The 22,582-nt window shown below is 42.7% G+C and overlaps 2 protein-coding genes across 14 annotated transcripts in view; one reads left to right on the top strand and one right to left on the bottom strand.

Moving 5' to 3' along the window:
* The window catches only part of LOC147238631 (adhesion G protein-coupled receptor L3), a 332,737-nt gene that overhangs the window by 2,856 nt on the left and 307,299 nt on the right, over positions 1–22,582 (top strand). For all 3 annotated transcript variants that reach the window (XM_086197913.1, XM_086197912.1, XM_086197911.1), the window contains exons 2-4: positions 2,026–2,148; positions 15,084–15,243; positions 21,348–21,514. The gene's annotated coding sequence lies outside the window, so the exon portion shown is untranslated. The remainder of the gene's footprint in view (positions 1–2,025; positions 2,149–15,083; positions 15,244–21,347; positions 21,515–22,582) is intronic.
* Positions 833–22,582, bottom strand: part of mpdz (multiple PDZ domain crumbs cell polarity complex component) — a 47,879-nt gene continuing 26,129 nt past the window's right edge. For 3 of the 11 annotated variants that reach the window (XM_086197899.1, XM_086197909.1, XM_086197907.1), the window contains 27 exons: positions 21,788–21,877; positions 21,605–21,694; positions 21,328–21,505; positions 21,078–21,188; positions 18,866–18,940; positions 17,669–17,761; positions 16,466–16,528; positions 16,220–16,291; positions 15,012–15,201; positions 13,965–14,161; positions 13,793–13,884; positions 12,635–12,713; positions 12,289–12,357; positions 10,886–10,981; positions 10,527–10,601; positions 10,203–10,389; positions 9,927–10,072; positions 9,015–9,098; positions 8,053–8,246; positions 6,287–6,434; positions 6,107–6,193; positions 5,281–5,377; positions 5,014–5,177; positions 3,211–3,315; positions 2,923–3,017; positions 2,220–2,343; positions 833–2,127 (listed from right to left, as the gene is read on the bottom strand). In XM_086197899.1, the coding sequence (XP_086054025.1) occupies positions 1,981–2,127; positions 2,220–2,343; positions 2,923–3,017; positions 3,211–3,315; positions 5,014–5,177; positions 5,281–5,377; positions 6,107–6,193; positions 6,287–6,434; positions 8,053–8,246; positions 9,015–9,098; positions 9,927–10,072; positions 10,203–10,389; positions 10,527–10,601; positions 10,886–10,981; positions 12,289–12,357; positions 12,635–12,713; positions 13,793–13,884; positions 13,965–14,161; positions 15,012–15,201; positions 16,220–16,291; positions 16,466–16,528; positions 17,669–17,761; positions 18,866–18,940; positions 21,078–21,188; positions 21,328–21,505; positions 21,605–21,694; positions 21,788–21,877 (3,148 nt within the window). In that variant the 3' untranslated portion in view covers positions 833–1,980. Of the gene's footprint in view, positions 2,128–2,219; positions 2,344–2,922; positions 3,018–3,210; positions 3,316–5,013; positions 5,178–5,280; positions 5,378–6,106; positions 6,194–6,286; positions 6,435–7,674; positions 7,690–8,052; positions 8,247–9,014; positions 9,099–9,926; positions 10,073–10,202; positions 10,390–10,526; positions 10,602–10,885; positions 10,982–12,288; positions 12,358–12,634; positions 12,714–13,792; positions 13,885–13,964; positions 14,162–15,011; positions 15,202–16,219; positions 16,292–16,465; positions 16,529–17,668; positions 17,762–18,865; positions 18,941–21,077; positions 21,189–21,327; positions 21,506–21,604; positions 21,695–21,787; positions 21,878–22,582 lie in introns of all 11 variants that reach the window. The other 8 variants (XM_086197902.1, XM_086197904.1, XM_086197905.1 and 5 more) reach the window with 6 other exon arrangements.

Genomic DNA, 22,582 nt, shown 5'->3' with positions numbered 1-22,582 from the left:
CTTCTCTCTCCAGCTCCTCCTCATCCCTCTCTTTCCTCTCTCTCATGTACTCCTTCTCCCTTTCCTCTCTCTCCAGCTCCTCCTCATCCCTCTCAAACTGTTGCAGTTCTTCCCTCTCTCTTTCCTCTCTTTCCATGTTCTCCCTCTCTCTTTCCTCTCTCTCCAGCTCCTCCCTCTCTCTTTTCTCTCTCTCCAGCTCCTCCTCATCCCTCTCGAACTGTTGCAGTTCTAACTGCTCTCTCTGGAGTTGCCTGTCCTCCTCCCTCTCTCTTTCCTCAATTCCGTCTGTCTCTTCATCGCTCTCGTATTGCTCTCTTTCCTCTCTTTCCTCTCTCTCTCGTTCCAGTCACTCCCATTCCAGTTCCTCCATGTACTCCCTCACTCTCACAGCCAGATCCATTTCTCGTTGCTCCTGGTTGCGTTCTTGGTTGCTAGGATTCAGACCTGTAATATGTCTGATGTTCAAATGGATTGTGAAGGTGCTGATACTGTTGATGCCACTCTGCTTTCTCTTACACAGGAAGGCTTTTATGACATCATAGACAAAGAATTCATTGGTCAAAATGTCATGGAATTTAAAATTTTACCATCAAAGAATCAGGATTTACTCTTTGATCTGTTCTTTGAAAGTCCATTCCTCTTTGATGTCAAAAAATTCTTCCTAAGTTCCTGTGACCTTGAACTCTGTGGAGGTGGTGGTGGTGGTGGGGGGGGGTTTACAGCCGGTGGCTGTTAGACAGTAACTTCTAGAGTAGTTGTGTACATGTATGTATGTATGTGTGTGTACTACAACTATAATTTTCAAGACAGGAAAGAACACATGAACTGAATCCAAAGGTCACTTTTATTTCAGTGTGAGTAAAGTCAGATTCTGTCACTTGGACAGTTCTAGAACCACATTTCAGGAACTTTCTTTCAGACGAGACCACACAACAAAAGCCTAATGACTGCAAGAGTTAGACTTTGTTTTGAGCAAACAATGAGGTCAGAATGAGAATGATATAATCATCTCATTCTCTGCACTTGCATGAAGTGAACATGAATTAATACTTAGAAAAATGCAACACTGTGACACAATACCTTTATATTACCTTTAGCAGCAATACATTTCAGTGAGAAAGGTCACACACACGCACAATTCCTTATCTATTCTAGTCAAAACCAAGGATTTCACATCTCTCATTCATTAAAATTCTAGCCTTAAGCGCTTCCAAAAAGCGTTTTGCCGCTTTTGCTACAACTGCGGTAGCTTCCCGGTAAATAGAGAAGCATAGCCCGAAAAAAAAGCGAGGGTGAACTGCCAAGAACAGTGTAACTGCAAATGAGAAATGAAGCCGTTACGTGCCAATTTAGCCGTTCTCTTTTAATCCTCCTAAACTGTTCACTGCCTCAAGTGCATTTCCATGCTCTGAATTTAGAGGAGTTCACACCTTTAAGTAGCCCTCTGACAACAATAAACCTTGAAATACTGGCATCTCCTCTGTAGGAAATGTGATAGTACTTAGGGGTGTAAAATCCTCCTGAAAACAATACAGGAAACTGCTAAATACTTCATTGAAAAATACTTCTGTCAGACTTTTGGAATGTTAACATGTACAGTTTGTAATCATCTTTAAAACCATTTAAAAAAAAAAAACAACCATCACAAAACAATTCTAATTTCATATGCATGACAAAAACTACTTATTATGAAACTATGTATTTACTTTAAATACTATTTCAGGAGGAATTCATGACACATTCTATTTCCAGTCCACCAACAGGTGTCACAGTGTTAAAAAAAAAGAGAAACTGTGTGCATATTTCACTGAAAAACAATTTTTTTTTTTTTAATATAACGCAGACACCTGAAATATTGCAGGTGTGCGCATTCTTTACTTCTAAACTGTCACGCCTTCATTTTCAGTCTGTGCAAATGTGAAATCACTCAGTAAAATGTGTGTGTGTGTGTGGGGGGGGTGTATTTTTGCATTGGTTTGTCTACGACAGCACAGTGAGCGTGACAGTTCCTTTGGTCCTTTTCAGGATGCCAACAGCTTCTTCATGTGTGACGCCCTCCAGTGTCTGCCCATTAACAGCCATGATCTGGTCTCCTCGCTTGAGACGCCCGTCCTCTGCTGCTGCCCCCTTCACACATAAAAAGTAAAGGTTAGTCTTTTTTTTTCTTCTTTTTTTTTAAATTCAAACTTTTCAAATTATCAAAGCAAGTTAACCCCTACCTTTCCAAAAACCGTTTTAACATAGATGGGCAAATCTCCATGGGGGCTGCCGTACCCTCCGACAATACTGAAACCCAGTCCATCTGGTCCTCTTTCAAGAGTGATGGTCTTACATTGAGGGGGGCTGATAGGAAAACAGTAAGATGCACTCAGCGCATTGACATGATTGGAGAAGTTGGAATGACAATTAAAATCCATGTGGACATATTAGTCCTTCTAAAATTGCTCAATAGCACAGCTATCATGAGCTTTAGGATCGATTCATGAAGGTATGTTTATGCTTCAGTTGGCGCCACTTTGGCCAAGGTGTGTTCCGAAGGATCCTCTGCAGTCGTTAATCCAGAAATCGAACAGTGCAGTCAACGAGGCAGGTGCGAGCAAAACATCCCATTTTGGTTGAGGAGAATGGACAGGATTGTCAAGTTTTAGTCAACATGAACTGAAGTTCAGCAGGGACGGCACTTGCTACCTTGTTTGGTACATGAAGCAACAGGCGAGCTAGAGGACAGTTTGAGTTACTCAAGCTGTCAACTGGGCAGACTGACACTTTCCCTGATTCTTGCATACTGGGACAACCACTGTCGTCCAATTAAATGGCCTAATCAAGATATAACTACCTCTCGATTGCAACACGCACGTACATCTTAAGATACTTTATGAGACATATTTTCTAACATACCCAGACATTTAGTCTGTGTGATACCTGAGATCATCCTGGAAGATGCAGCTGGGCGTGAGACCTCCAGCTGCCTGCTCCTGCGATGGACCCGTCACGGTGGTGTCACCACCTGCTACCACCTAGAGGGGCATGAACACATTCCAAATCAAACATAAATACACTTGATTTAACCCCATGATAAAGAGTGATCCCATGGTGGTAGCACTGCATGAGGGAGACATTTATGGTCAACAGCAAATGTTCTTTTCGGGTGATTATTGGATGTTCCGCTGGTGTAAATGTAAGGGAACGTGTGTGTGTGTTCCTGCCAACCTGCAGCTGTATAGTGCCCGTAGCGTTCTTGAGCAGAGTGACGGCTTGTGAGTGGCTCATGCCTTCAGCAGAGGACCCACAGATGCTGACAATCCTGTCGCCAATCTGGAGGAGTGAGAGAATAGTTTAATTTTTAAAGAGGAAGCACAAGGAAAAATAATGTGGAAAATTCTGCAGGGAAACTGGCTTTTGGCACTTTTCGGGGAAAGTTTCCAACAGACGATGTGACTTTTTTTTTTTTTTTTAATCGATGAGGTTTGCTTTGCAACGCACAACAAAACGGACACAATAATTTTGGGTCACACGATCAGTCTGATGCATGTGCACTGCGACGGGTTGACTCCAGCATCATGGGGTACGAGGCAAGTCAATACGCAGCATCTTCAATATGCGTCCTGTTGCCACTCCAATGATAAAAACAGCCTCTTCGTACTGGCTTTCATGCGCATCAAGCTTGGTGACGACCATCGTGGCTGTGGTAAGGCCTCCAATATAGAGCTGCATCTTTCCACCAAGACTCTAGAGAACTGCAGCCCAGCCGGTGCCATAGCTCGCATGTTAGGCAGCGGGGTTTTGCCCCTAAACAGCGCCTTGCAAACTGTCTTGCCGGAGGCTTTCAAGCAACACTGGTAAACCTATTGCCCCTGGTCAAAATCCAGAAGGACACAGCCACACTTGCCCTCTCTCAAAAGGCATGGGCCAATGAATAACATGTCAGCCACAAGACTGAGCAAACCATTACTGGAGCCCCCACAAGCCGCTCAGCACAGCCTGAGATGGAGCAACCAATGGAAGTCAGCAGAACTGTCAAGGCCACATCGCTATTTCAATGACCCCATTGATGTTCCTGGTCAGGACATGCCCCCAAAGCAACCCCCAACCACTTGGCAACATGCATAGGATGCTACACTGGAGCAAGGGAGAGGTGGGGTCTCGCAATAGTATTTGGTGTGAGTGTGGGAACCTCACAGACTGGAGAGCACATTAGTCCTCAGTTGCCCCAAGTACGAGTCATCAAATGGAGGACACAATTTGATGAGCTCACCTCAAAGACATGCTTTAGAAGAAGACGTGCACGGGAAAAAGCGGCTAAAGATGCTAAATGGTTAGCCGGCTTCTGTCATGGCAGCAGCCCAACTGTGGGGTGACCATCTGAAAAGTCCAAAGTTCCAAAAGTCTGTACCAGCCTTTAGATGCAGCTCAGTTTCTCTGCAAAGCTCTACTGCAACCCATCAGTATCAGGATAAAATTGACAGTAATTTATGCTAAAAAAAAAAAAAAGATATCAAAAGTAGTTTCAGAGAGGGACCGGTCTTAAATGTGATTGTGTGATTTTCTATGGTTTCGAGCGCTTTATAAAATAAGATATGTGCCACTTCCTCATACCACTAGCACATTTAATTTTCTTTGCAAAACAAAAGCAAACCTCTGCTTGTGTTCAGCGCAGCAATTTCATTATGCTACGTTCTCATCTCTCATTCTGTCTGAAAAGATAAAGCAGCATGAATGTATTATTCAAGATTCCTCCTATACTGCTCAATGAGCTCTTTTGTAAGCAGAATGAACTGATTTCAGGAGTGGGAGATTTATCATCCACGTCAGGCTACTCTCGTCTGCGTCACACAGGGACACAATTGTTGCCTGCTGCGTCATTTACCAGCGTGGGTCGATGCTAAATGCTGTCGGCTCTTGACTCTCTTTGAGTTTTTTCAACTGTGAGTGGGAATGAAGAATTACTGGCATGCAACTTGGCAGGCCAAATAAAGGTTAGTGAATAGAAAGGTGAAGGCTGACAGTCCAAACCTTGAGTTTCTGGGTCTGAGCAGCCAGACCGACAGGATTCATCATGGCGATGAAGATGGGGATGTCACCCAGGGGACTGCCCACGCCGCCGGCGATACTGATACCCAGAGAATCATTGGGTCCTTTCGTGAACTCCACTGTTCTTGTGTCTTGATGCTCTTCGCCTGAGAGGACGCAAAATGTTAGGGTGTCTTTTTTTAAAATCAACTTTTTTTTTCTTTTTTTTAAATTTCGATTTCTAGGTTGTCATTTTATAGGTAGACTTACATTGCTGACTGCTGCTTAGCTTGTCAGGCTCACTGGGAAGGTTTCCAGAGTCTGAACATGACTGAGGCACCACCTTGGAACTGCCCGTTTCACTTATCTAAACCAAAGAAATTCAGTCCTGTTAGTTTGGTTTTCAAGGAAGAAATTAAAGTGATGCCCATGACAGACGTTCTGATGCTCTGTTTTCCTTCCTGATACGGATAAGTGATGCCTGAACTTTGGATCAGCGATGTCACCTTTAATTTGTTGGATTTTAAAACTAGTGCCACATAGATGACATTTTGCTAGCTTCGCTCGGCTAACCTCGCATATCTCTAAATTCCTCTAAACTCTAAAAAGGTATTTGGCAGCAAAATTTCCTGAGCAGCCGTCCTTTGCTACTGAGAGCTGGGAAAGTTCCAACGAAAACACCTGTCGAACCTGTCATATTGTGCTCGGACATTTTTGAGGAGTAGGTTTGACATCTATATGATAAAAGCTGCAACTTGGTCTGAAACCAAATTCATTAATTTGTTAGCTCCGACTCATTAGCGCAAGTGATGGTGAGGCCAAACACTTTTTCTCTTTTTCTGTAAATGTGTCGTTGTCATGTTGCTAGTTTTTGGGAAGCTAAGGTAATGTTAGCCTTCCTGTTACCTCATCTATCTGTCAGCACTGTAACTGACAGGTAAGACATTGACCTTGTGAGCCTGATTCAGGCTGTTGTTTGTTTTTTGGCATGTATGTGAACGCAATGTCCTGGGAAGAAGGGACGGCACTCCCGATATTACCAACGTAATTAGATCTTCAGCTTAATATCGATCCTACATACACGCGAGATCGTTACCTGACTGCTTTGAGACAGCCTTCTTTCTGAGTGGAAAGGTCCGGCTTTAAACCTTCCCACTTCCATTTTTATAGGCCCGACGCAGCACTACAACACAAGGTACAACAACATCAGTCAGATTACAAAAACCACTGAGCACACAGAGCCATTTACACAGTGTATATGAGCAGGCACGTTTACCTTGAGTAGAGCAGCAACGGCCTCCTGAGTGGCCGACCTGATATCCTCTCCATTGACTGAGAGGATCTGGTCGCCCTGCATTAGTCGACCATCGGTATCTACCAGACCTCCTTTCACGATGTCTGACACAAACACTCCTGTGTCGTTCCTGTAAGAGAAAAGAAAAGAATTTAGGATGTACTCCGATAATACGAGTTGACCATCATACCCTTGAGGTTCTCTTGTTGGATGTTAATCCAGCAATGCAATTTTTCCAATAGAACTCTGCACAAGTGTGGCTTATATTCATTGGGAAAAAGCTGACTGTGCTTACCCTCCAACTGTGGCCTCAAAAAATGTTTTTCCATCTTGGATCAAACATGTGCTTACTGCAGACATTTTGTAGTTGGGCACAAAAAGTGACAAGCTACCACAAGTCAATTAGTAAACGCGCACTTACTGAACTGACTTTAAAATGTGCATGGTAACATATTGTGAATATTTGCTTGATGTGAAATACATTTCTTTGTGACAGTTTTTTTTATTGTATGAGGGAGATAATAAGCTTTTAAGAGAAGTTTATTTTGGGGTGTTGACTAAATGCCGCTCAAGTCAAGTGTGCAAGCTGCTGCATGCTTGTTCCACCTCATTACTGTCATACCTTTTTTTTGTTGTTTTTTTGCCAAGTCGGCAGCTCAAATTCAAGCTACAAATGATCTTTAGCAACAAGTTTCACATATTCTCTGCTTACAGGAAAATATAGCTTGTTGCAATTATGGCTTTTTCCAAAAGCACATCTCTCCCTCTCTACAACGGACTTTGCATATTTGAGGTGGCACTCTCCACGTGGATAAAGCCAAACACAAGCTCGGGCCGTGAGTCAAGGCAACTCGATCCCGCTCAATCATCCGAGCCAGAGATACTTGGCTGTCACAACCCCATACCACTAAGTACTAGCTTGAGATCTCCATTTCAGTCAAGGATTTTTGGTCTGTTTTCTGATTGCCTTTTCCATTCTATCGAGCATTTTAGGTGTTTTTCCACTTGTCTAGCAAAACCACTGACAGAAACACATATAACACACATAACACAACTACATTAAAAGTTGTTCCGTAGACTGTTTAACCTTTCATCACCCCCCCCCCCCCCCAAGAACAAAAAAACCCAAAACCTATGGGCCTTGTGCTCTGCAGTGCAGTCATGACATGCCAATTGATTCACACTAACAGACGTGAAGTAGATATTTGCTGGATACATAAAGAGCTAAAACTGAAAAAAACAAATGAACGTTTGTACCTCACGACTGAATCTGGGTTTTCAGGTACTCGGGGGGGGGGGGGTGTTTAACACTATTTGCTATTCTCTATCTAACTCTACAAACGTGACATTTAAAAGTCTACAATGATTACCTCTGGTCCCGTGATCTGAGTTGAAAAAGAAACATTTTAACTCATTAAAATCGTACATTTTGTGAAAGAGTAATGCATCACTCAAATAAAGCTACATTATGTTGCACTGCAGAGCAGCAGTGGACTGCTGGATCTGTTATGAAGTAGAACAAACGAGCAACAGACAGAATGGCTCGTAATAGTTGTAGTTTTTCTGTCATGCTGAAAAAGCTAAACGAGCTGCTATATCCCGAATACACAAGCAAGCAAGAGTTTTGTGCATTGTTAGCTCGAGCTACCAACTGAGGGAACAGACAAGCTTTTTAATTGGACCACGAGATGCGGCTGAATCTTACACACCGCTCCTGAAAGAAGTTGTGCCAATACTGAATGAGTTACCTCCTCCCTACGATGCTCAGACCCAGGCCCTGGCCGTGCCTCTTGTGCAGCTCCACTGTGAACGAGTCCCACAGGTCCTCCTCCTTATATTGAGCCTCGTCCCTGTAGACTGTCAAGCGAACCCTTTGCGGGGTTTGTCGCAGGACATTGATGGCTTCATCGTGACTGGCTACACGCAAGTCGATGCCATTTACCTGTGAGCGAAGTGAGCATAACTCTTTAGATTTACAAAAGGGATATTGCTACTTTAATGGGTAAAAAGTAGAAATTTCACGACTGAGTTAATCCATAACTGTGCATGATTTTGGGTGAATGTGTCCTCTGTGGGAATTTGAGCATGTAAAGATTAAGGACTACAACCGCTTTAACTGCCGAGACCAAGAAGAGTTACGGTTTCAGGGAACCAAACTGCTGAGATATCAAGACAAAAATCACTTGGCTTTTTGCAAGAATTTTTGAGACGCTCAATTAATCGCTTGGATTAATGATAACTGATGACAAAATATGGACACAGAAAAGGCAGGAAATAGCCCATTAGCTTTTCGCGTGGACGTGCAAGAGGCTTTTACCACTCGCAGCAAATGGCACTACTCTTTAAACTTTTGTTCTCAGAGCCTGAATCTGAACTCTTGGCTCTGGGAGAAAAGTGAATAGTAGAGGGCAATTTATTTGTGTGTGTGTGTGTGTATTACTGACTGAGCTCCACCCCTACACTCCCTCTCTGACAAAGCATGAGGTCATATGGAGGGCAAATCCAAGTTAAGCTCAAATGTTTTACTTATCGCACCACATAGTCGCGGTTACCTGAATATAGCAAAACGCTGAGTTGGATTCAAGTGCCATTGCTCGTGTGATTTATGTGATATACTCTTTTACTTGTCTCATGATCTGATTCTTGACTGAATCTAGTAAACTCAGCTTCCCACAGTATTTCTTGTATTCAAACGTGATGCTTGAGATACCTCTAGGATTTGATCTCCTGCCCAGAGCCTGCCATCTTTGGAGGCTGCTCCTTCTTCATATACCTCGTGGATAATAATGGCTCCCTGGAGTGAGATGGGGGGGGAGTACAGAAGGCAAACAGGGAGAGATGGGAGATTAACTTAGAACAGTAAATGTTTATTCAGTGAGTAAACAGTGAGCTGAAGTACAAGTGTGAATCGAAAAGTATGTGCAGACATTATTGTAGATGACTCATTCTGTAAGCGTGTATGTTCCCCGGGCGTGCAGTGTGGTTCTCCGCGTTCCAGTGCGAGTATCATTTAGGGTTCAGAGGTTACATTCCAGGGCTGGATATTGTCTGCTGTGGTCGAGACCGAGACAAAGAGCTGCTCGACCAAGCCTGACTGAGCAGACAGAATAGACCGGCGAAGGAGAGGACGGGCCAGGGTGGCGGGGGAGATTGTAGCAACGTCATTTCCTACATTCCTGAGCCACCATGGCTATTTCAAACCTATGTTATACCACCATCAGTGATTCTAAGTGGGTGGCATAGTGGGAGGTAGCGACCTAGCAAATTAATTGACTTTTTATTTTGGGGTACGGCTGTTCTCACAAGGTCAATCAATGCGCGTTAACATAGATTTTGTATTTTATGTACGTTCAGTAATATTGTTTTCAAGTTGCAAAGTGCCTGCATATTTCAAAATAAGTTTCATGAAGGTTGAACATTTTGTAACATTTCTATCCGCTCACGGCCAGTCATGTAAAAACAAAGTCAAACATCATGGATTCAAATACTCGCAAACTCATACGAAAAGTTTATATGAAAAAAAGAAAACGAAAAAAAGTCAGTCAATATTCCTCTGAAAAGAGGAGTGTTGAATCGATGAGTCCTAATTAGCAGACTTGTCTTCCCGTGTTCGGTCTCCTACCAGCAGGGTGTCGCAGCCCCCCACGATGCTGAGGCCCAGGCCCGTGCGTCCCTTAGAGATGTCGATGGTGGTCTCACAGCCTGGAATGATGGGACAGGTCGCTGGGTCACATGCCAGGGTGGAAGGGGTGGATGAGCGACTCTGACCTAAAAAAAAAAAAAAAAAAAAAAGAGAGAGAGAAGAAGCGAAGGACAAAACAAGGTTTGCTGTAATTCCTTTAATTATCATCCTGAATGAGAAGCGCTGTAAATTAAAAGGAAGAAAAAGCTGACTCACTTGTGACTATTTCTACTTCGGGTTGACTCTCGGGAGCTGTGGCGGCGCTAAGTATGCTGGGTAGGTCGGCGAGGGCTTCTTCTGAGTTGTCCTGGCAGGTTGACTGGGAAGAAAAGGAGGAGGGGGTCTCATTTGTTGAGAAGGTTAGCTTCACTGGACCTTTGGCTTTTCTCAGCAGAGAATTGACCTATAAGACATCAGGATTACTAATTGTGACTTTATTCAATCTCTCTTTTTCTCTTAAAAAGAAAACAAAAATAATAGTGCATGCAAACGATGTCAAATGAGGAAAAGAACCTATCATTTCAATTCAAAACAGTTTACCTTTTCAACAGCGTAGCCCAGCACTGATTCGCCATTCACAGCTAAGAGTTTGTCCCCTGGTTTCATGCAGCCCTCCTGTTAAGAGCGGCATTTGAGGGGAAAAAATTAAGATGTGCTCAAAGTACCGAAAAAAAAGTCCAGACTCTTAAACCCTTTGACATCACATCTAAACCACTACAACGAATGAAATGTAACGATGAAAAATAAGGACGGAGCAGACTTTCTTTGTCATGTCAGCTGCGTATGAACTTTGGTGTGTTTTCAATCACGGTTAGTTTGCACGTTTTGATGGCGAGAGACAAAAATGTCGACGAGATTGCTTCATGTCAAACATTGAGGTTTTTGTACATCCGACTTACTTTGCCCGTGTGTTCTTTCACTTCACATACACTCTGAATCTCGACCCCGCACTCCGTGTTCCCCTCGACGAAGGTGACGCCGAGACCACCGTCCTCCTGTTGGAGACATCGATTTAGTAAATTGCAGCTTCATATGTCACCATTATGAAGCCAAACTGACTCATAGATCAGCTCCCGAAAATAACTGATGACAGTTATCCCCATCGCAGATAATTAGCCTCAGCGATGAGACCTTCCACCTCTAAACTTATGTTCCACGAGATGTCTTTTTGGGAGTGTGTGTGTCGCAGCACAGATGCTGCTGCGTTTACACTGCTGTGCCCCGTTCCTTTATGCACCATATGGATACTCCCAGACTGGGAGCAAACCATGTGCCCCCTTCTCTTCTTCACGATCATTCTTGTTGCATTTGAGACTCTCCCCATCTGTTTTAAAAGGACAAATGTTTTACAACCTCGACCTTTTCGTGTCACCTCGCGCAGGTACTTTAAATTCTCCAAAATACTTTCTGTCTTATATTTAAAGGGAGTCCTGGGTGTAGAGGTGCATCATCATCAAACAAATCCTTCATTATGGCAAATATGGTCTTTTGTGTTTTGACTCCAAAGCAGTCTTTGAAGACAAAAAGGACCGGCGCTCCATTTATAGGCTCTTCTAGTGGTCACGTGACAGTCAAATGACCCTTAAAACGTCCTCACGGGGGGCAACGTACATGAATACACCTTAAAAAAAAATGCAGTTAAATTCTGAGATGCACATCCCGTCAGTAGTCTATACAGCGAGGCCATATATTTGTGGTCTTGTGACTGACACGTCACCATTTGAAGAACTTTTGAATCGAGCCCTTGTACTCAACACCCTGAGGACATCAAAAGATAAAAGTTATCCTTGCCACAATCAAGGATTTTTTGAGTTCCGCAGTTGCTTTTCTTCTTTCTTTTTTCTCAGTTTGGTAACGTGCTGTTTTGTGTTGTTTTTTTTATTCCACCAATTTCCTGACCCCTCTCAATTTTCATCTCCAACAATGGAGGTGACTGAAATATCTTATGCCACGTCCTCACACTGATAGTACTCTTCACTGCTCGAGGTTGTGCTACAAATAAGAGCAAAAATGATGCGTAGGACAAGAGAAAACAAGAGAACAAGAGGGTAAAATATGATTTGTACTGATTTGGGTGCTTTTATGTTCCTTTTCTCTCATTCATGCCTGGTTTTGTTTACTTCCTCCTTTTCTCCTTCCTCTCTCTTGGCAGCCTGTCAGACTTCACTGCTCCTGTATCCTCTCTATATTTCTCCACCACAGATCATTGACTTCTTTGTGTAAACCTCCTTTATTATACCCTGGTTCCCAGTACTACAAGGCTTTCCCTCTCTTATGGGCTTCCTGCCTGCGTCCCTCTCACCTTCAGCTGGATGACATCACGCACGTACGCAGGAGCCTCAGCGTCGCCGTTGGCAGCAGTTGATTCTTGCTGTGAGAAAACAGTCAGATGTAAATAGCTGAAACTTGTGGCTGTGCTTCTGTGCCACTGTTTGTGGTTTTTCTGCGTCTTGGGAGTTCCGAGCGCACACGTGAGGTGGAGGACCACACAATGTGACTCTTAGGAGCAAACACACATTGGAACACATCAGGAACATGACATTGGGTTGTTGTTTGGTTTGACAGATAGGTCTCCAGAGTGAATGCTTTACTGTCTGACATCTGCATGATGCCCATGTGTGCAACAAGTCTTCTTAGCACAGTTGTACCTCTGCGTGCGGCTCCGTCATGTCCCCCTCCTGCTCTCTCACCGGACCCACCGCCATCTGGTTCAGTGCCTCTGTGTTCCTGTTCCGAAGAGACATAAGTCACGTAAATTGTTGCTTCTCAGCGCCGCTAGAGGTGAGCAGTGATTTACGCCTGCTGATGGTGGTGTTTCTCTCACAGGGTCAAGACAGGGATGAGAGTTAAGTAGAGGGTTTAATAGTGTAATCCTGACATGGATGCATTACAGATGGGTCAAAGGTCAAATATGTAAAGATATGTCACAGAAGAGTGGATTATTCTCGCAGTGATTTTCCAATGAATCAACTTCAATGTTTATCGAAAAGTATGGTTAAAAAAAAAAGAGATGCTGCTGCCAATTTCAAATTAAAGCACGAGTTTACTTGAAAAAGTGTATTTTCCCCATCATGGGCTCACAATTCGGTATCTTAAGCTGTCAAAGAATTTTTTTCCCCTTCCTGCATTTGTAACTCCAGACTGTACACAGAGCCAGCCACTAATATGTAGCTTGACGCTCATGGACCAGAAATCCAGTGGCTTGTTGCCTTTTGTTGTTTTTAGCTCAAATCAAAGCGTTTGTGTATTACTGAGCCCACTGAATAAAAAAAGATGTAGATTGAAACAGACGATGCGCGAGAGAGACTGTGAACAGACAGTTTTGCTGCTGTTCGCCATCAGGCACCATTAGCTTCAAGCTAAATATACATGGCTGACTCTTTCTGCATTCTGGAATCACAAAGAAGTCATGGGGGGGGTGTTTGTGAATTTGAAAAGCAAAGTAAACTTTGAGTGAAAGATTTCTGAAGTGAAAAGAGAGAAATTTTAATATTTTTTCACAAATGTGAGCAGTTACTCCATTTTCTCGGTGTGAAAATGGTTTGTGAGGATCCGTACAGGCTTTTCACACAGAACAGATTCAGGTCCCAGCTTAGGTGATGGCGCCACGACAAAATATTTTAGAATGGATAAAATGCATGGAGACCTGCATGTGCTCAGGGAAAAGGCTGCTGGTTGCCTTCAAGCCCTCCTCTGTTGAACTACAATAGCTCCCTCTGTTGGATTTAGCGTAACATTACAACAGAACGAAATCCAACATTTGCCACGAAAGGGAGCCTGTTCAGGAGGAAATAGTGTTTCTATACCTGACAAAGATGATTTTGACTTTAGATGGGGAGCTTTTGATGATGGAAGACGCATTCTGGTGACTGTGGCCATAAAGGACCTGCCCGTTGATCTGAAAGAATCAATAACCTTAACCATGGGGAGCAACACAAAAGCATCAGAAAAGCTGTTTAAATTCAAGCTACATCTTACCTCCAGCAGCTCATCCCCAACAACCATGCGGCCGTCCTTCCCTGCTGCCCCAATGGGGTCGATACCCACCACAAACACACTCATCCGAGAGCGGTCTCGGTTCCCTGCCAGGCTGAGGCCCAGGCCTGTCTTGCCTTTCTCCAGCTCAATCATGTGTAGGATGCCCGTGAGGTTGCCATAGCGCTGGATTATCTTCTCTGAAACAGGAAGCAGACAGATGTAATTCTCCTCTGAGAAAGTGTCAGGTTTGTAATGAGTCTGAGCTTCAATAAAAGGAACAGGTGTTTGCTTGGACACAAAAAGTTTCCCACTGCTTCATTTGTTCCACTCTCACTTTCTTTCTCTTTGTCTCAATCTTGTCATCTTCAGTTATCCGTTCCCGTCCTCCTCCAGACTGTTCTCTCTCTTCCTCTCCTGTCTCTGGTGTGTTAGATAACCCCTGTTCTGACCAATGGGCTGCTGTTGTTCTGGGCTCCCTGCCACTGTTGAACCATCAGTCCTGTACTAATCTCCACAACTCGCCTCCGCGGGCCCAACCTCATCAATCTTATCCCCGCAGGACGGGTACACACTCTCTCAAACACGCACACACACACTTTCTCTGCGGTCCCAGGTGTTTGGAGGCCAGGAGTCTGTCCTTTCTGCTGCGTCGCCTGAGTGGACTGAAAATGACCCGTTCTCCTTGAGTTTATTCTCCAGTTCATCACAGATGCTAATAGCTTAATTGGGACTTGAGGGGTTTTGTGGAGGTGCAGCCACCTCAGGCGTGTGATTCACAGCACTTTTGTTGCAGAGCTCCCACCGATCGATGGTCTTGAAAGAAACACATGCAACTTGGGTGACCTCTAATGGCAGTTTTGTGCAACCGCACGCTCGAGAAAGTAAACAAACATGCATTCTTTCCCACAGATGAAGTATATTTGGATGAAATTCCAGGATTAGATGTAGCAGCTGGTGTCTGACGAATATAATGATAGATCAGTGAGAGGTTTACTGAAATCAACCTTTCTACTGCTCTACTCTCGGTTATAAAGATGGTGAACTCACTCCAGCTGTATCCAAACTCATCCTCCTCCTCCTCCTCCTCCTCCTCTCCTTCTTTCTCCTCCTCTTCCTCAGGAGGTCTGCCAGGAATCTCCGTCAGTGTGTCCGTGTCAGTCTCTCCCACATGGGGCACCACTGGCAGGGGGAGGACAGCGCTGGCGGGGGATGTTTTTGCCGTGTCACGCTTTGCCGGCTGTCATGCCACAGATGTCAGGAGTTGGAAAATTAGTGAAAGGTAAAAAAAAAAACAACCAAAAAAAAGAGCAGAAGCTTCAATTTTTGAAAATTTTTTTTAACTCATCAAACTGCTTCAACTGCAGAAGAGAAGAAACGTGGGAGCCACGTGAAGCCGTATGCTTGGTTTGCATTAACAGCTTCATTGGTTTGAGCAGCGTTTGTTAGTTTTAGGCTGAGAAATAATTAAAAGTTACATAATATGGTTCAATAGAGATGCTGGAGGCTTGAATCTGAATAAAAAACATCAACCAATGTAAATATGGAGCCTCAAAGTGGCCATCGGGGGGAAAAAAAATACAACACTTGGATTAATTTATTCCTACCATACATAACTTGTTCCCTCAATGTGATTAATTCTGTCTCCATGAGCTGTTAGTTCTTACCACAATATGATTAGGCTGTGGCCACAAGATGAAACTTGCAAGGGGTATAATTTGTTCCCACGTTTAGATTAATTTGTGCAGACAAGATTTATCGCATTAAAACAACTTCTACCTTGTCGCCAGAGATAAATCAAAGCGGAAGTGGCCACTGATTATTCCTTTTCATCTCGATGGCCACTTTGGTGGGTCCATGAAAGTACAGCTCCAAAATAGAATAAAATGATCCTAAAAGAGTTAAAATACTGCCGTCTGTTAATCATTGACTTAATTTTGAATGGATTATCTCTTTTACCCCTTCATATACACACTTACCTGACAACCAAACGCAACAACACCGTCTCTATATGTCTAATTTGCTTTTGTCATCCACGGAAGTGAGTGTTGATTTTGATATCTTAAATAGGGAAGCGTCAAAACCAACAGTAAAGGAAAGAAAGAGAGAGAGAGGTGATTTCAGACACACAGAGATGTTACGACATGTACATGTGGATGCATGTACACTATGTTAATGAATCATGGCAGATCAACATATCTGTACGCGCATACACGGAAAGGGAAAAAGAGGAGGGCACAACAGAGAGACCCACAAACCTTAAACGGGGTAGGAGTGAAAGGGTTAGTTGGGGAGAGGCGAAGGACAAGTCTACTGTGACTGTCAGCCTCCTACAGAGAAGAGACAAAGGTCAACAACTTTAGACCATGACACATTTACGACTTCTACGTCTATTGACACACACATGTCAGGGTTGAATTCCACAACATCACATTGATTTGAAATATTCTTGTATTTCAAACCTGGCCGGCACTTTCTAGGAGGAACAATTCCACAAAACCAACCTTGTCCTTCTTGTCCCTCGCTGCGACTGCCGCTCTCTCCTCGCTGGACTCTGTTACCGATGACTGTTGTGTACAAGACAAACGTGACGTTAAATCACTTCGCTTCAAGTCAGACGAGGAACGTGAAGTTCATTTTCATAGCATGGGGTGAGAAAATTCACAGTGTTCCACTCGGTGTCAGCAGATGAGACATTATGCTGCAGAGTCGGTAATCTCATCAATACTCAGAAGTTTAAACATAGACATGAATGTTCTGCCAATGCGCCAGATATATTATCATGAGAAGCAATTCTTTTACAAACTAATGAAGGGAAATGAATTCTTTGAAGTGGAGTTGATTGGGAATGACTTCAGAAACCAAGAAGTAAATGAGCATTGTGAAGTGTCTCAAAGTCTCATTGACTCATTGAAGTGGTTCACACCAGCTTGAGACATTTTGGCATTCTGTTCTGTGAAAAAAAGTACAAAATGGGCAAATTCAATGTTGAAGCAGGCGCAAGAACCAAAAGTACAAAGGTAGAAACAAGGGGAAGGTCACACCTAAAATCTAAAAAAGTCTAAAAGGGACCTTCCTGTGTTTCAACGTTGTGGTCTGTGGAATAATATTCAGCAGATGAGCAAACACCGTGGATTTCGAGGCATTTGTGAGTCTTCGATTTAGCGGTTTCTAACTAGCAAGTGGCTAAAGTAGAATTTGTTCAGTTGTAGGGATATGGAATCTTCAGTGGATCAGAGTTGATCATTTATTCTCCAAGACTGAGTTTAAAAGCTTTAGCCACCACTGTGAGAAAGATATTGGGGCTTATATTTCTTCCCTTTATAGTATCTGCGAGTGTCTTATTAAGTTGTCTTCTATACATTGACTGGGGGACACTTGGGACAATGTTTCAGGGATAATTGGGCAAAATTAGAACTTCAAAAGCTGGAGACAGGGGAAAAGTCACTAAAAAGCCTTTACTTAGTTCGGTGTAACAGACAGATCCAGGGGAGCAAAAAGAAAAGCAACACAGCACATGAAGACGGCATGTGCTAACGTACACGCTCATACGCGAACAAAATGGTTTTGGCTTAGCCCGTAACTCACTTTCATCATCTCTTTCACTCACAATAATAGAGCGGCTGACAATTTACACAAGTAAAAGCGCTACAAGGGAGGGAGGGAGAGACATTTCCAGGCAAACACACACGGGGTGGTTCTCTAACCTGAGGGAGGGCAGGCGCTAAAGGGGTTTGGTTAGTGCAGCAAAGGCTCGACCCACGCTGGCTATTTAGCTGCAGGAAGGGCAGGGGCGGCCTCTAAAAGCGACAAACAACAAACTGACAAACATGACGAATATTCAACACGACAGCTGAGACTTTTTGACAAAATAGAATCAGAGGCCATCCAGGAGAAATAACAGCGAGTGTGCAGACGACAGGAGAACCTCGGGTTTTTATTTAAATGAGTAACCATTAATGCAAGCAGGCTCCTTCAGGACAGCCATTTCCTCTGCATTAAAAAAAAAAAAAAAAAAAATCACAGTAAAGCCTCTTTCTCTGAAATAGTTTAACAAAATGTTTCAAAGATTCCTCCAGGCTATTTTGAGATTATTCACTGCTTACAAGAGACAGATTTGAAACTTTAGGGGAACAGAGGATATGCTATTATGCTCCCCGGTTGCCTCCCAGTGGCTGCATTGAAAGGAAAAAATTAGTGACCTGCCTGAAGCGATTTAACGGTTTCACCCAATAAAAATGAGATTTTTCAAATAGTTCACATTAAGAATTTCTTTTGAAACTCGACATCAGGCGTTTTCTTCCTGAATATATACCTTTTGTTGAGAAGATGCTCTCTGGGGTGTGTTTTGACGAGCCATCGAGCCACAGAGGAACATGTATGATTTCCTCGTTTACTTTCCTATTGTTTAGTTGATGGAGGGTATTTTCATAAGAGGTAGCAATGAAAATTCAATAACCGCTGTGGTGAGAAAGCATTAAGAATCTAGTCTGGTTGTCAATTGAATGGCACCATTACACACACATTCAGCAAAGACGTTTTCTAAATTGCCAGTGACAAAATTGATTTTGCCACTTGCTGCCCTTTTTGATTAAAAGCATCATTGCAGGTCGTGTCATTGTTAGTGTTAGATTACTGTGTGATAGAAAATATAATAGGATATTTTAAAAAAAATGTTCCTTTTCTCCCAGAGGGATTCTCCAGTTCTATTTTGTCTTTTATTTCTGTGGATACACACATAAATGTGTATATCAAAGATGCAGTTTGGAAGAAGGACTCAAGTGTGAGTGGGAAAAGAGAGGGGGAAAAAAGGGGAGGCAAGGGAGATAAAGCAACGAAGATTAAGCGTGATGGATAGCTGATGCAATAGAAATGAGGGAGACAAAAGGAGAGAGACAGATTACCTGACATGAGCGATGCGGCATGCATGTCAAGGTCTCTACTGCAGGCGTTGGACCTGAGCTATATATTGACTCAGGCTGTGGAGGAAGCGTGGAGGAACAGATATGGAGGCAACTCATCATGTAGTAACTGTAGCTAAAAATGAAGTATGAACACCTACAGTGGGGAGTTAAGGCGTTGAACTCCTTAAAAAGAATAACATGACATTTTAGGAAATACACTTTCTTTTTTTGCGGGGCGTTTGATCAATTAATCAATATATTTGTCATGTTTACCTGCCAGCAGCCAGTTAGCATAACCAAAAAGAAACAGCTAGTTACTGTTCATTTTTTTTAAAACCTTTTTGTCTTTTTTACTTTTAGTCCTGTGTGAAAGGTTTTTGTGGAATAAGATTCTGAGCATTTTAGTCTTATGTTAGTCAAAGAATATGAAAACCCCTTTAGTTTTAGTCAATGAAAAAAATGGACTTTTATTTCTCACTGTAAAGCCCTCATCCCTTGAGTTTTTCTGGACAGCTAATTTAGTTTTGGTCCTTGTCTTTTGACCAGAAAACACATTAGGTTCAATAACTTTTAAGACATTTAATTATTGTTAGTTTTGGTCTTGTTTTAGACAAGGAAAACTGAGAAAGTATAGGCAAGGAAGACCGTGTTGACAAAATTATACTGAGCTAGCCTCTACTGGAATAAAGCTACCAGCCAGTTAGCATAGATTATCATAAAGAATTTAAATGTTAATTCAGAAGCTTTAAAGGCCTTATGGGTGCTGCCTGGTGGTCTTTTGTTGACTGAGAACAAAGATGGGTAGGTTATTTTCCCTGTTTTTCCAGTCTATTTTCAATAGGCACTGACATAATTAGAGGTGATAAGTTAGCATCCAATTAGCATAGCTTATCATAAAGATGGCTAAAGGGCAAATGGCTGGACTCTGTTTGTCCAAGGTAGCAAATTCTGCCATGTAAAAAATGTAATTAGTGAGCTCTAAAGGCTTTATGGGTGCTGCTCAGTGGAATTTGTTACTTTAAAATGCTGAAGAAGCCAGAGCCAGGTTACTTATTTCCTTGCATTTCCGGTCTATATGATGAGCTAGCAGCTAATTAGCATAGCTTATCATAAAGCCTTGAAAGGGCGAAACGAGCAAACCTCTATTTTTCAAAAGGTAACAATTCCATCATAGAAAAATCTTTAATTAAATGAGCTTTGAACTCTTTAGGAATGTTGCCAGGTGGACTCTGTTGCTTTAGAACAGAGCCAGTTTACTTATTTCTCTGGATCTCTAGTTTATTTGCTGAGTTAGCAGCCAGTCAGCATAGCTTATATGGCCCTTTTACAGCTCAAGACTGGAACAAGGGAAACAGCCAGCCTCTATTTATCTCAAGGTAACAGGGTTAACTACATTTATATTTTCATTATTAAGTTTTAAAGGCTTTTGGGGGGTTGTAACGGGTGTTTTGAACCGAGTAGTGTTGATTTATTCCATATCTAAATTGTTAACACATAGTTAGCGCAACCTTCATCGCATAAAAACAAAACAATGGAACTAATATTCAGGTAGCAGAATTGCACATTTTCCTCAGTGTACATATCTATATCTATATATATTGCTTTTTTAAAAAATGAATTAATCTCTTTTTGTGTACGTCGTTTTTGTTCCTGAGTAGTTTTTATGGCTCAAGAAAGCAGCTGTCACCACAGTTAAAGCCACTATAAGAGCATGACTTCTTCCTCCTTGCTGTCCCCTTCTTAAACAAGTTACATAACATTATGAGTTGCACCAGAGCTTCATGAGTTACCAAAATGTGAAGGAAAGCATGTGGGAATATCTCCCAGATAACAATGCATGAAAAGTGATTGAGTGCGAGAGATCTGACACTGGAGCAGAGCCAGTAGAGGCCCCAGCAGGGAGCTTGAGGGCACTTTCAAACAACAAACGATGTTGTTGATACAGTGATTTTCAATGAATGTCACACTTAAAGGTTAAAACGTGCCAATATATTTAATATGCCTGAGAGGGGGTTGCTGTCGCTTTCATAAAAGATTCCAAAATGACTTTCTCTATTCATACAAAAGCCCACCGTATTATGCATGGGTTGTTCATTTAAAAAGTGCTGTAAATGGCCTTTAATAACTTTAATAACTTTACTGAAAGTGTCAACAATCTATCATCCACGAAGACGGTGACCTTTTAACTTACGAGGAATTTGTCTCTACATACCCTCGGCCTGTGGATAATACTCTGGACCAAGAAAGACACAGGGTTGCCTGCCTTGCGTATGGCCTCCACCGCCTCCTCATGACTGGCGTCTCTTAGATCAACGCCATCTACCTGACAAGAAGGAAAAAAACAAAACAAAACTGTCAGGCACCCAAATTCTTGACATTTGAGGCTTTCTACTGTCTTTCAAGGGCTCTACTTCCGTAAAATAAAATTCTCAGATAATCCCAAATTTGACATGTTGCTTTACCTCTACAATTCTGTCTCCAGTCTTCAAGGTCCCATTGAGCCCAGCAGGACTGTCCTCCAGGATGTGCTTGATAAAAATGCCTCTCATCACCTCACCATTACTGAGCCGGCTGCCCATCCCTCGGCCCCCGACGATACTGATCCCCAGGGACTTACCCGGCTGTCTGAAGAGCTCCACTCTGGAGAAGGTAAAAAAATAAGCATGCGAGATTTTCACCTTTTAAAAGCCGTGACTCTGGTGTGTCCATAAAATTAGGTTGCGTTGTCAATGTACTCACAGTCGAGGTTGGTTCCAGTTGCTGTACGACGCGCTCTCCTCTCCCTCGCCATCTTCCCGCTCAGGAAGGTTAGGAATATCGCTAATCAATCTGGGAGGGGGGGGGGGGGGGGGGGGGGTTAATCCAGGATTTAAGTGTAATTACATCAGAACAATTATTGTGGAATTCGAGTTGAGTACGTACTTTGGAGCCGGAGGTGAGAAAACCTCATCTTTAACCTGCTCTAAGCTGCTCTTGTACTCCTCAAGGTATTCAGCTGGGACATATGTAATGCTGAAATACACACACACACACACACACACACACACACACACACACACACACACACACACACACACGACTCCATAAGTCTTGAAATAAAATAATGTCTCACCTTCTCAAAACCATTTTACCTACTTCAGATGTGCCCCTGCTGAGTATTAACTGACTTACCAAAAATAGAAAACTGCATTCATATGCAACCAGATGTGAAGAACGTTTCCTTTTTTCATTTAAATAGAAGTTTCTCATTTGTATTCAAAGACTCGCTTCTCCCCATCTGTCAAACTGTAGACAAAATTCAGTCTATTCTTAAAGGAAATTCTTTCTCGGCTCAAGGTGAAATGTCATTTAATTATATATCGGCACTTGACTGTAAACAGTTCGAACCAGATGCTGAGCTTGTTAATAAACGAGCAAATCAATTGTGAGATGGCCGGCGTGAAAATTTGAAGGGCAGATCTGTTATTAATTCATAAGCAACTTACCAACTTTAATTACAAATGAGGCAAAAATCTCACTGACAAAATTTGACAAAGCCATTTCCAAACATTTCAGTGTGAAGCAGAAGGGCACATTAACACATTAGGGTGATGTTGACAGATAGTCGGCAGATGGGCTTGATTCGGTTTTTCATACGTGATGTCATGCAGACAGAGAGGGGAAAATGAATTCCAGTGAAATGGGAAATGAGGCGGATCGTGAAGAACAACACAAAAT

The sequence above is a fragment of the Aulostomus chinensis genome, chromosome 24 (genome assembly GCF_037954235.1).
Source record: "Aulostomus chinensis isolate RoL2024-O1b breed Wild chromosome 24, RoL_Achi_v1.0, whole genome shotgun sequence".
Lineage (NCBI taxonomy): Eukaryota > Metazoa > Chordata > Actinopteri > Syngnathiformes > Aulostomidae > Aulostomus > Aulostomus chinensis.
The sequence above is the reverse complement of the archived record's forward strand: the minus strand, read 5'-3'. Positions and strand labels throughout refer to the sequence as shown.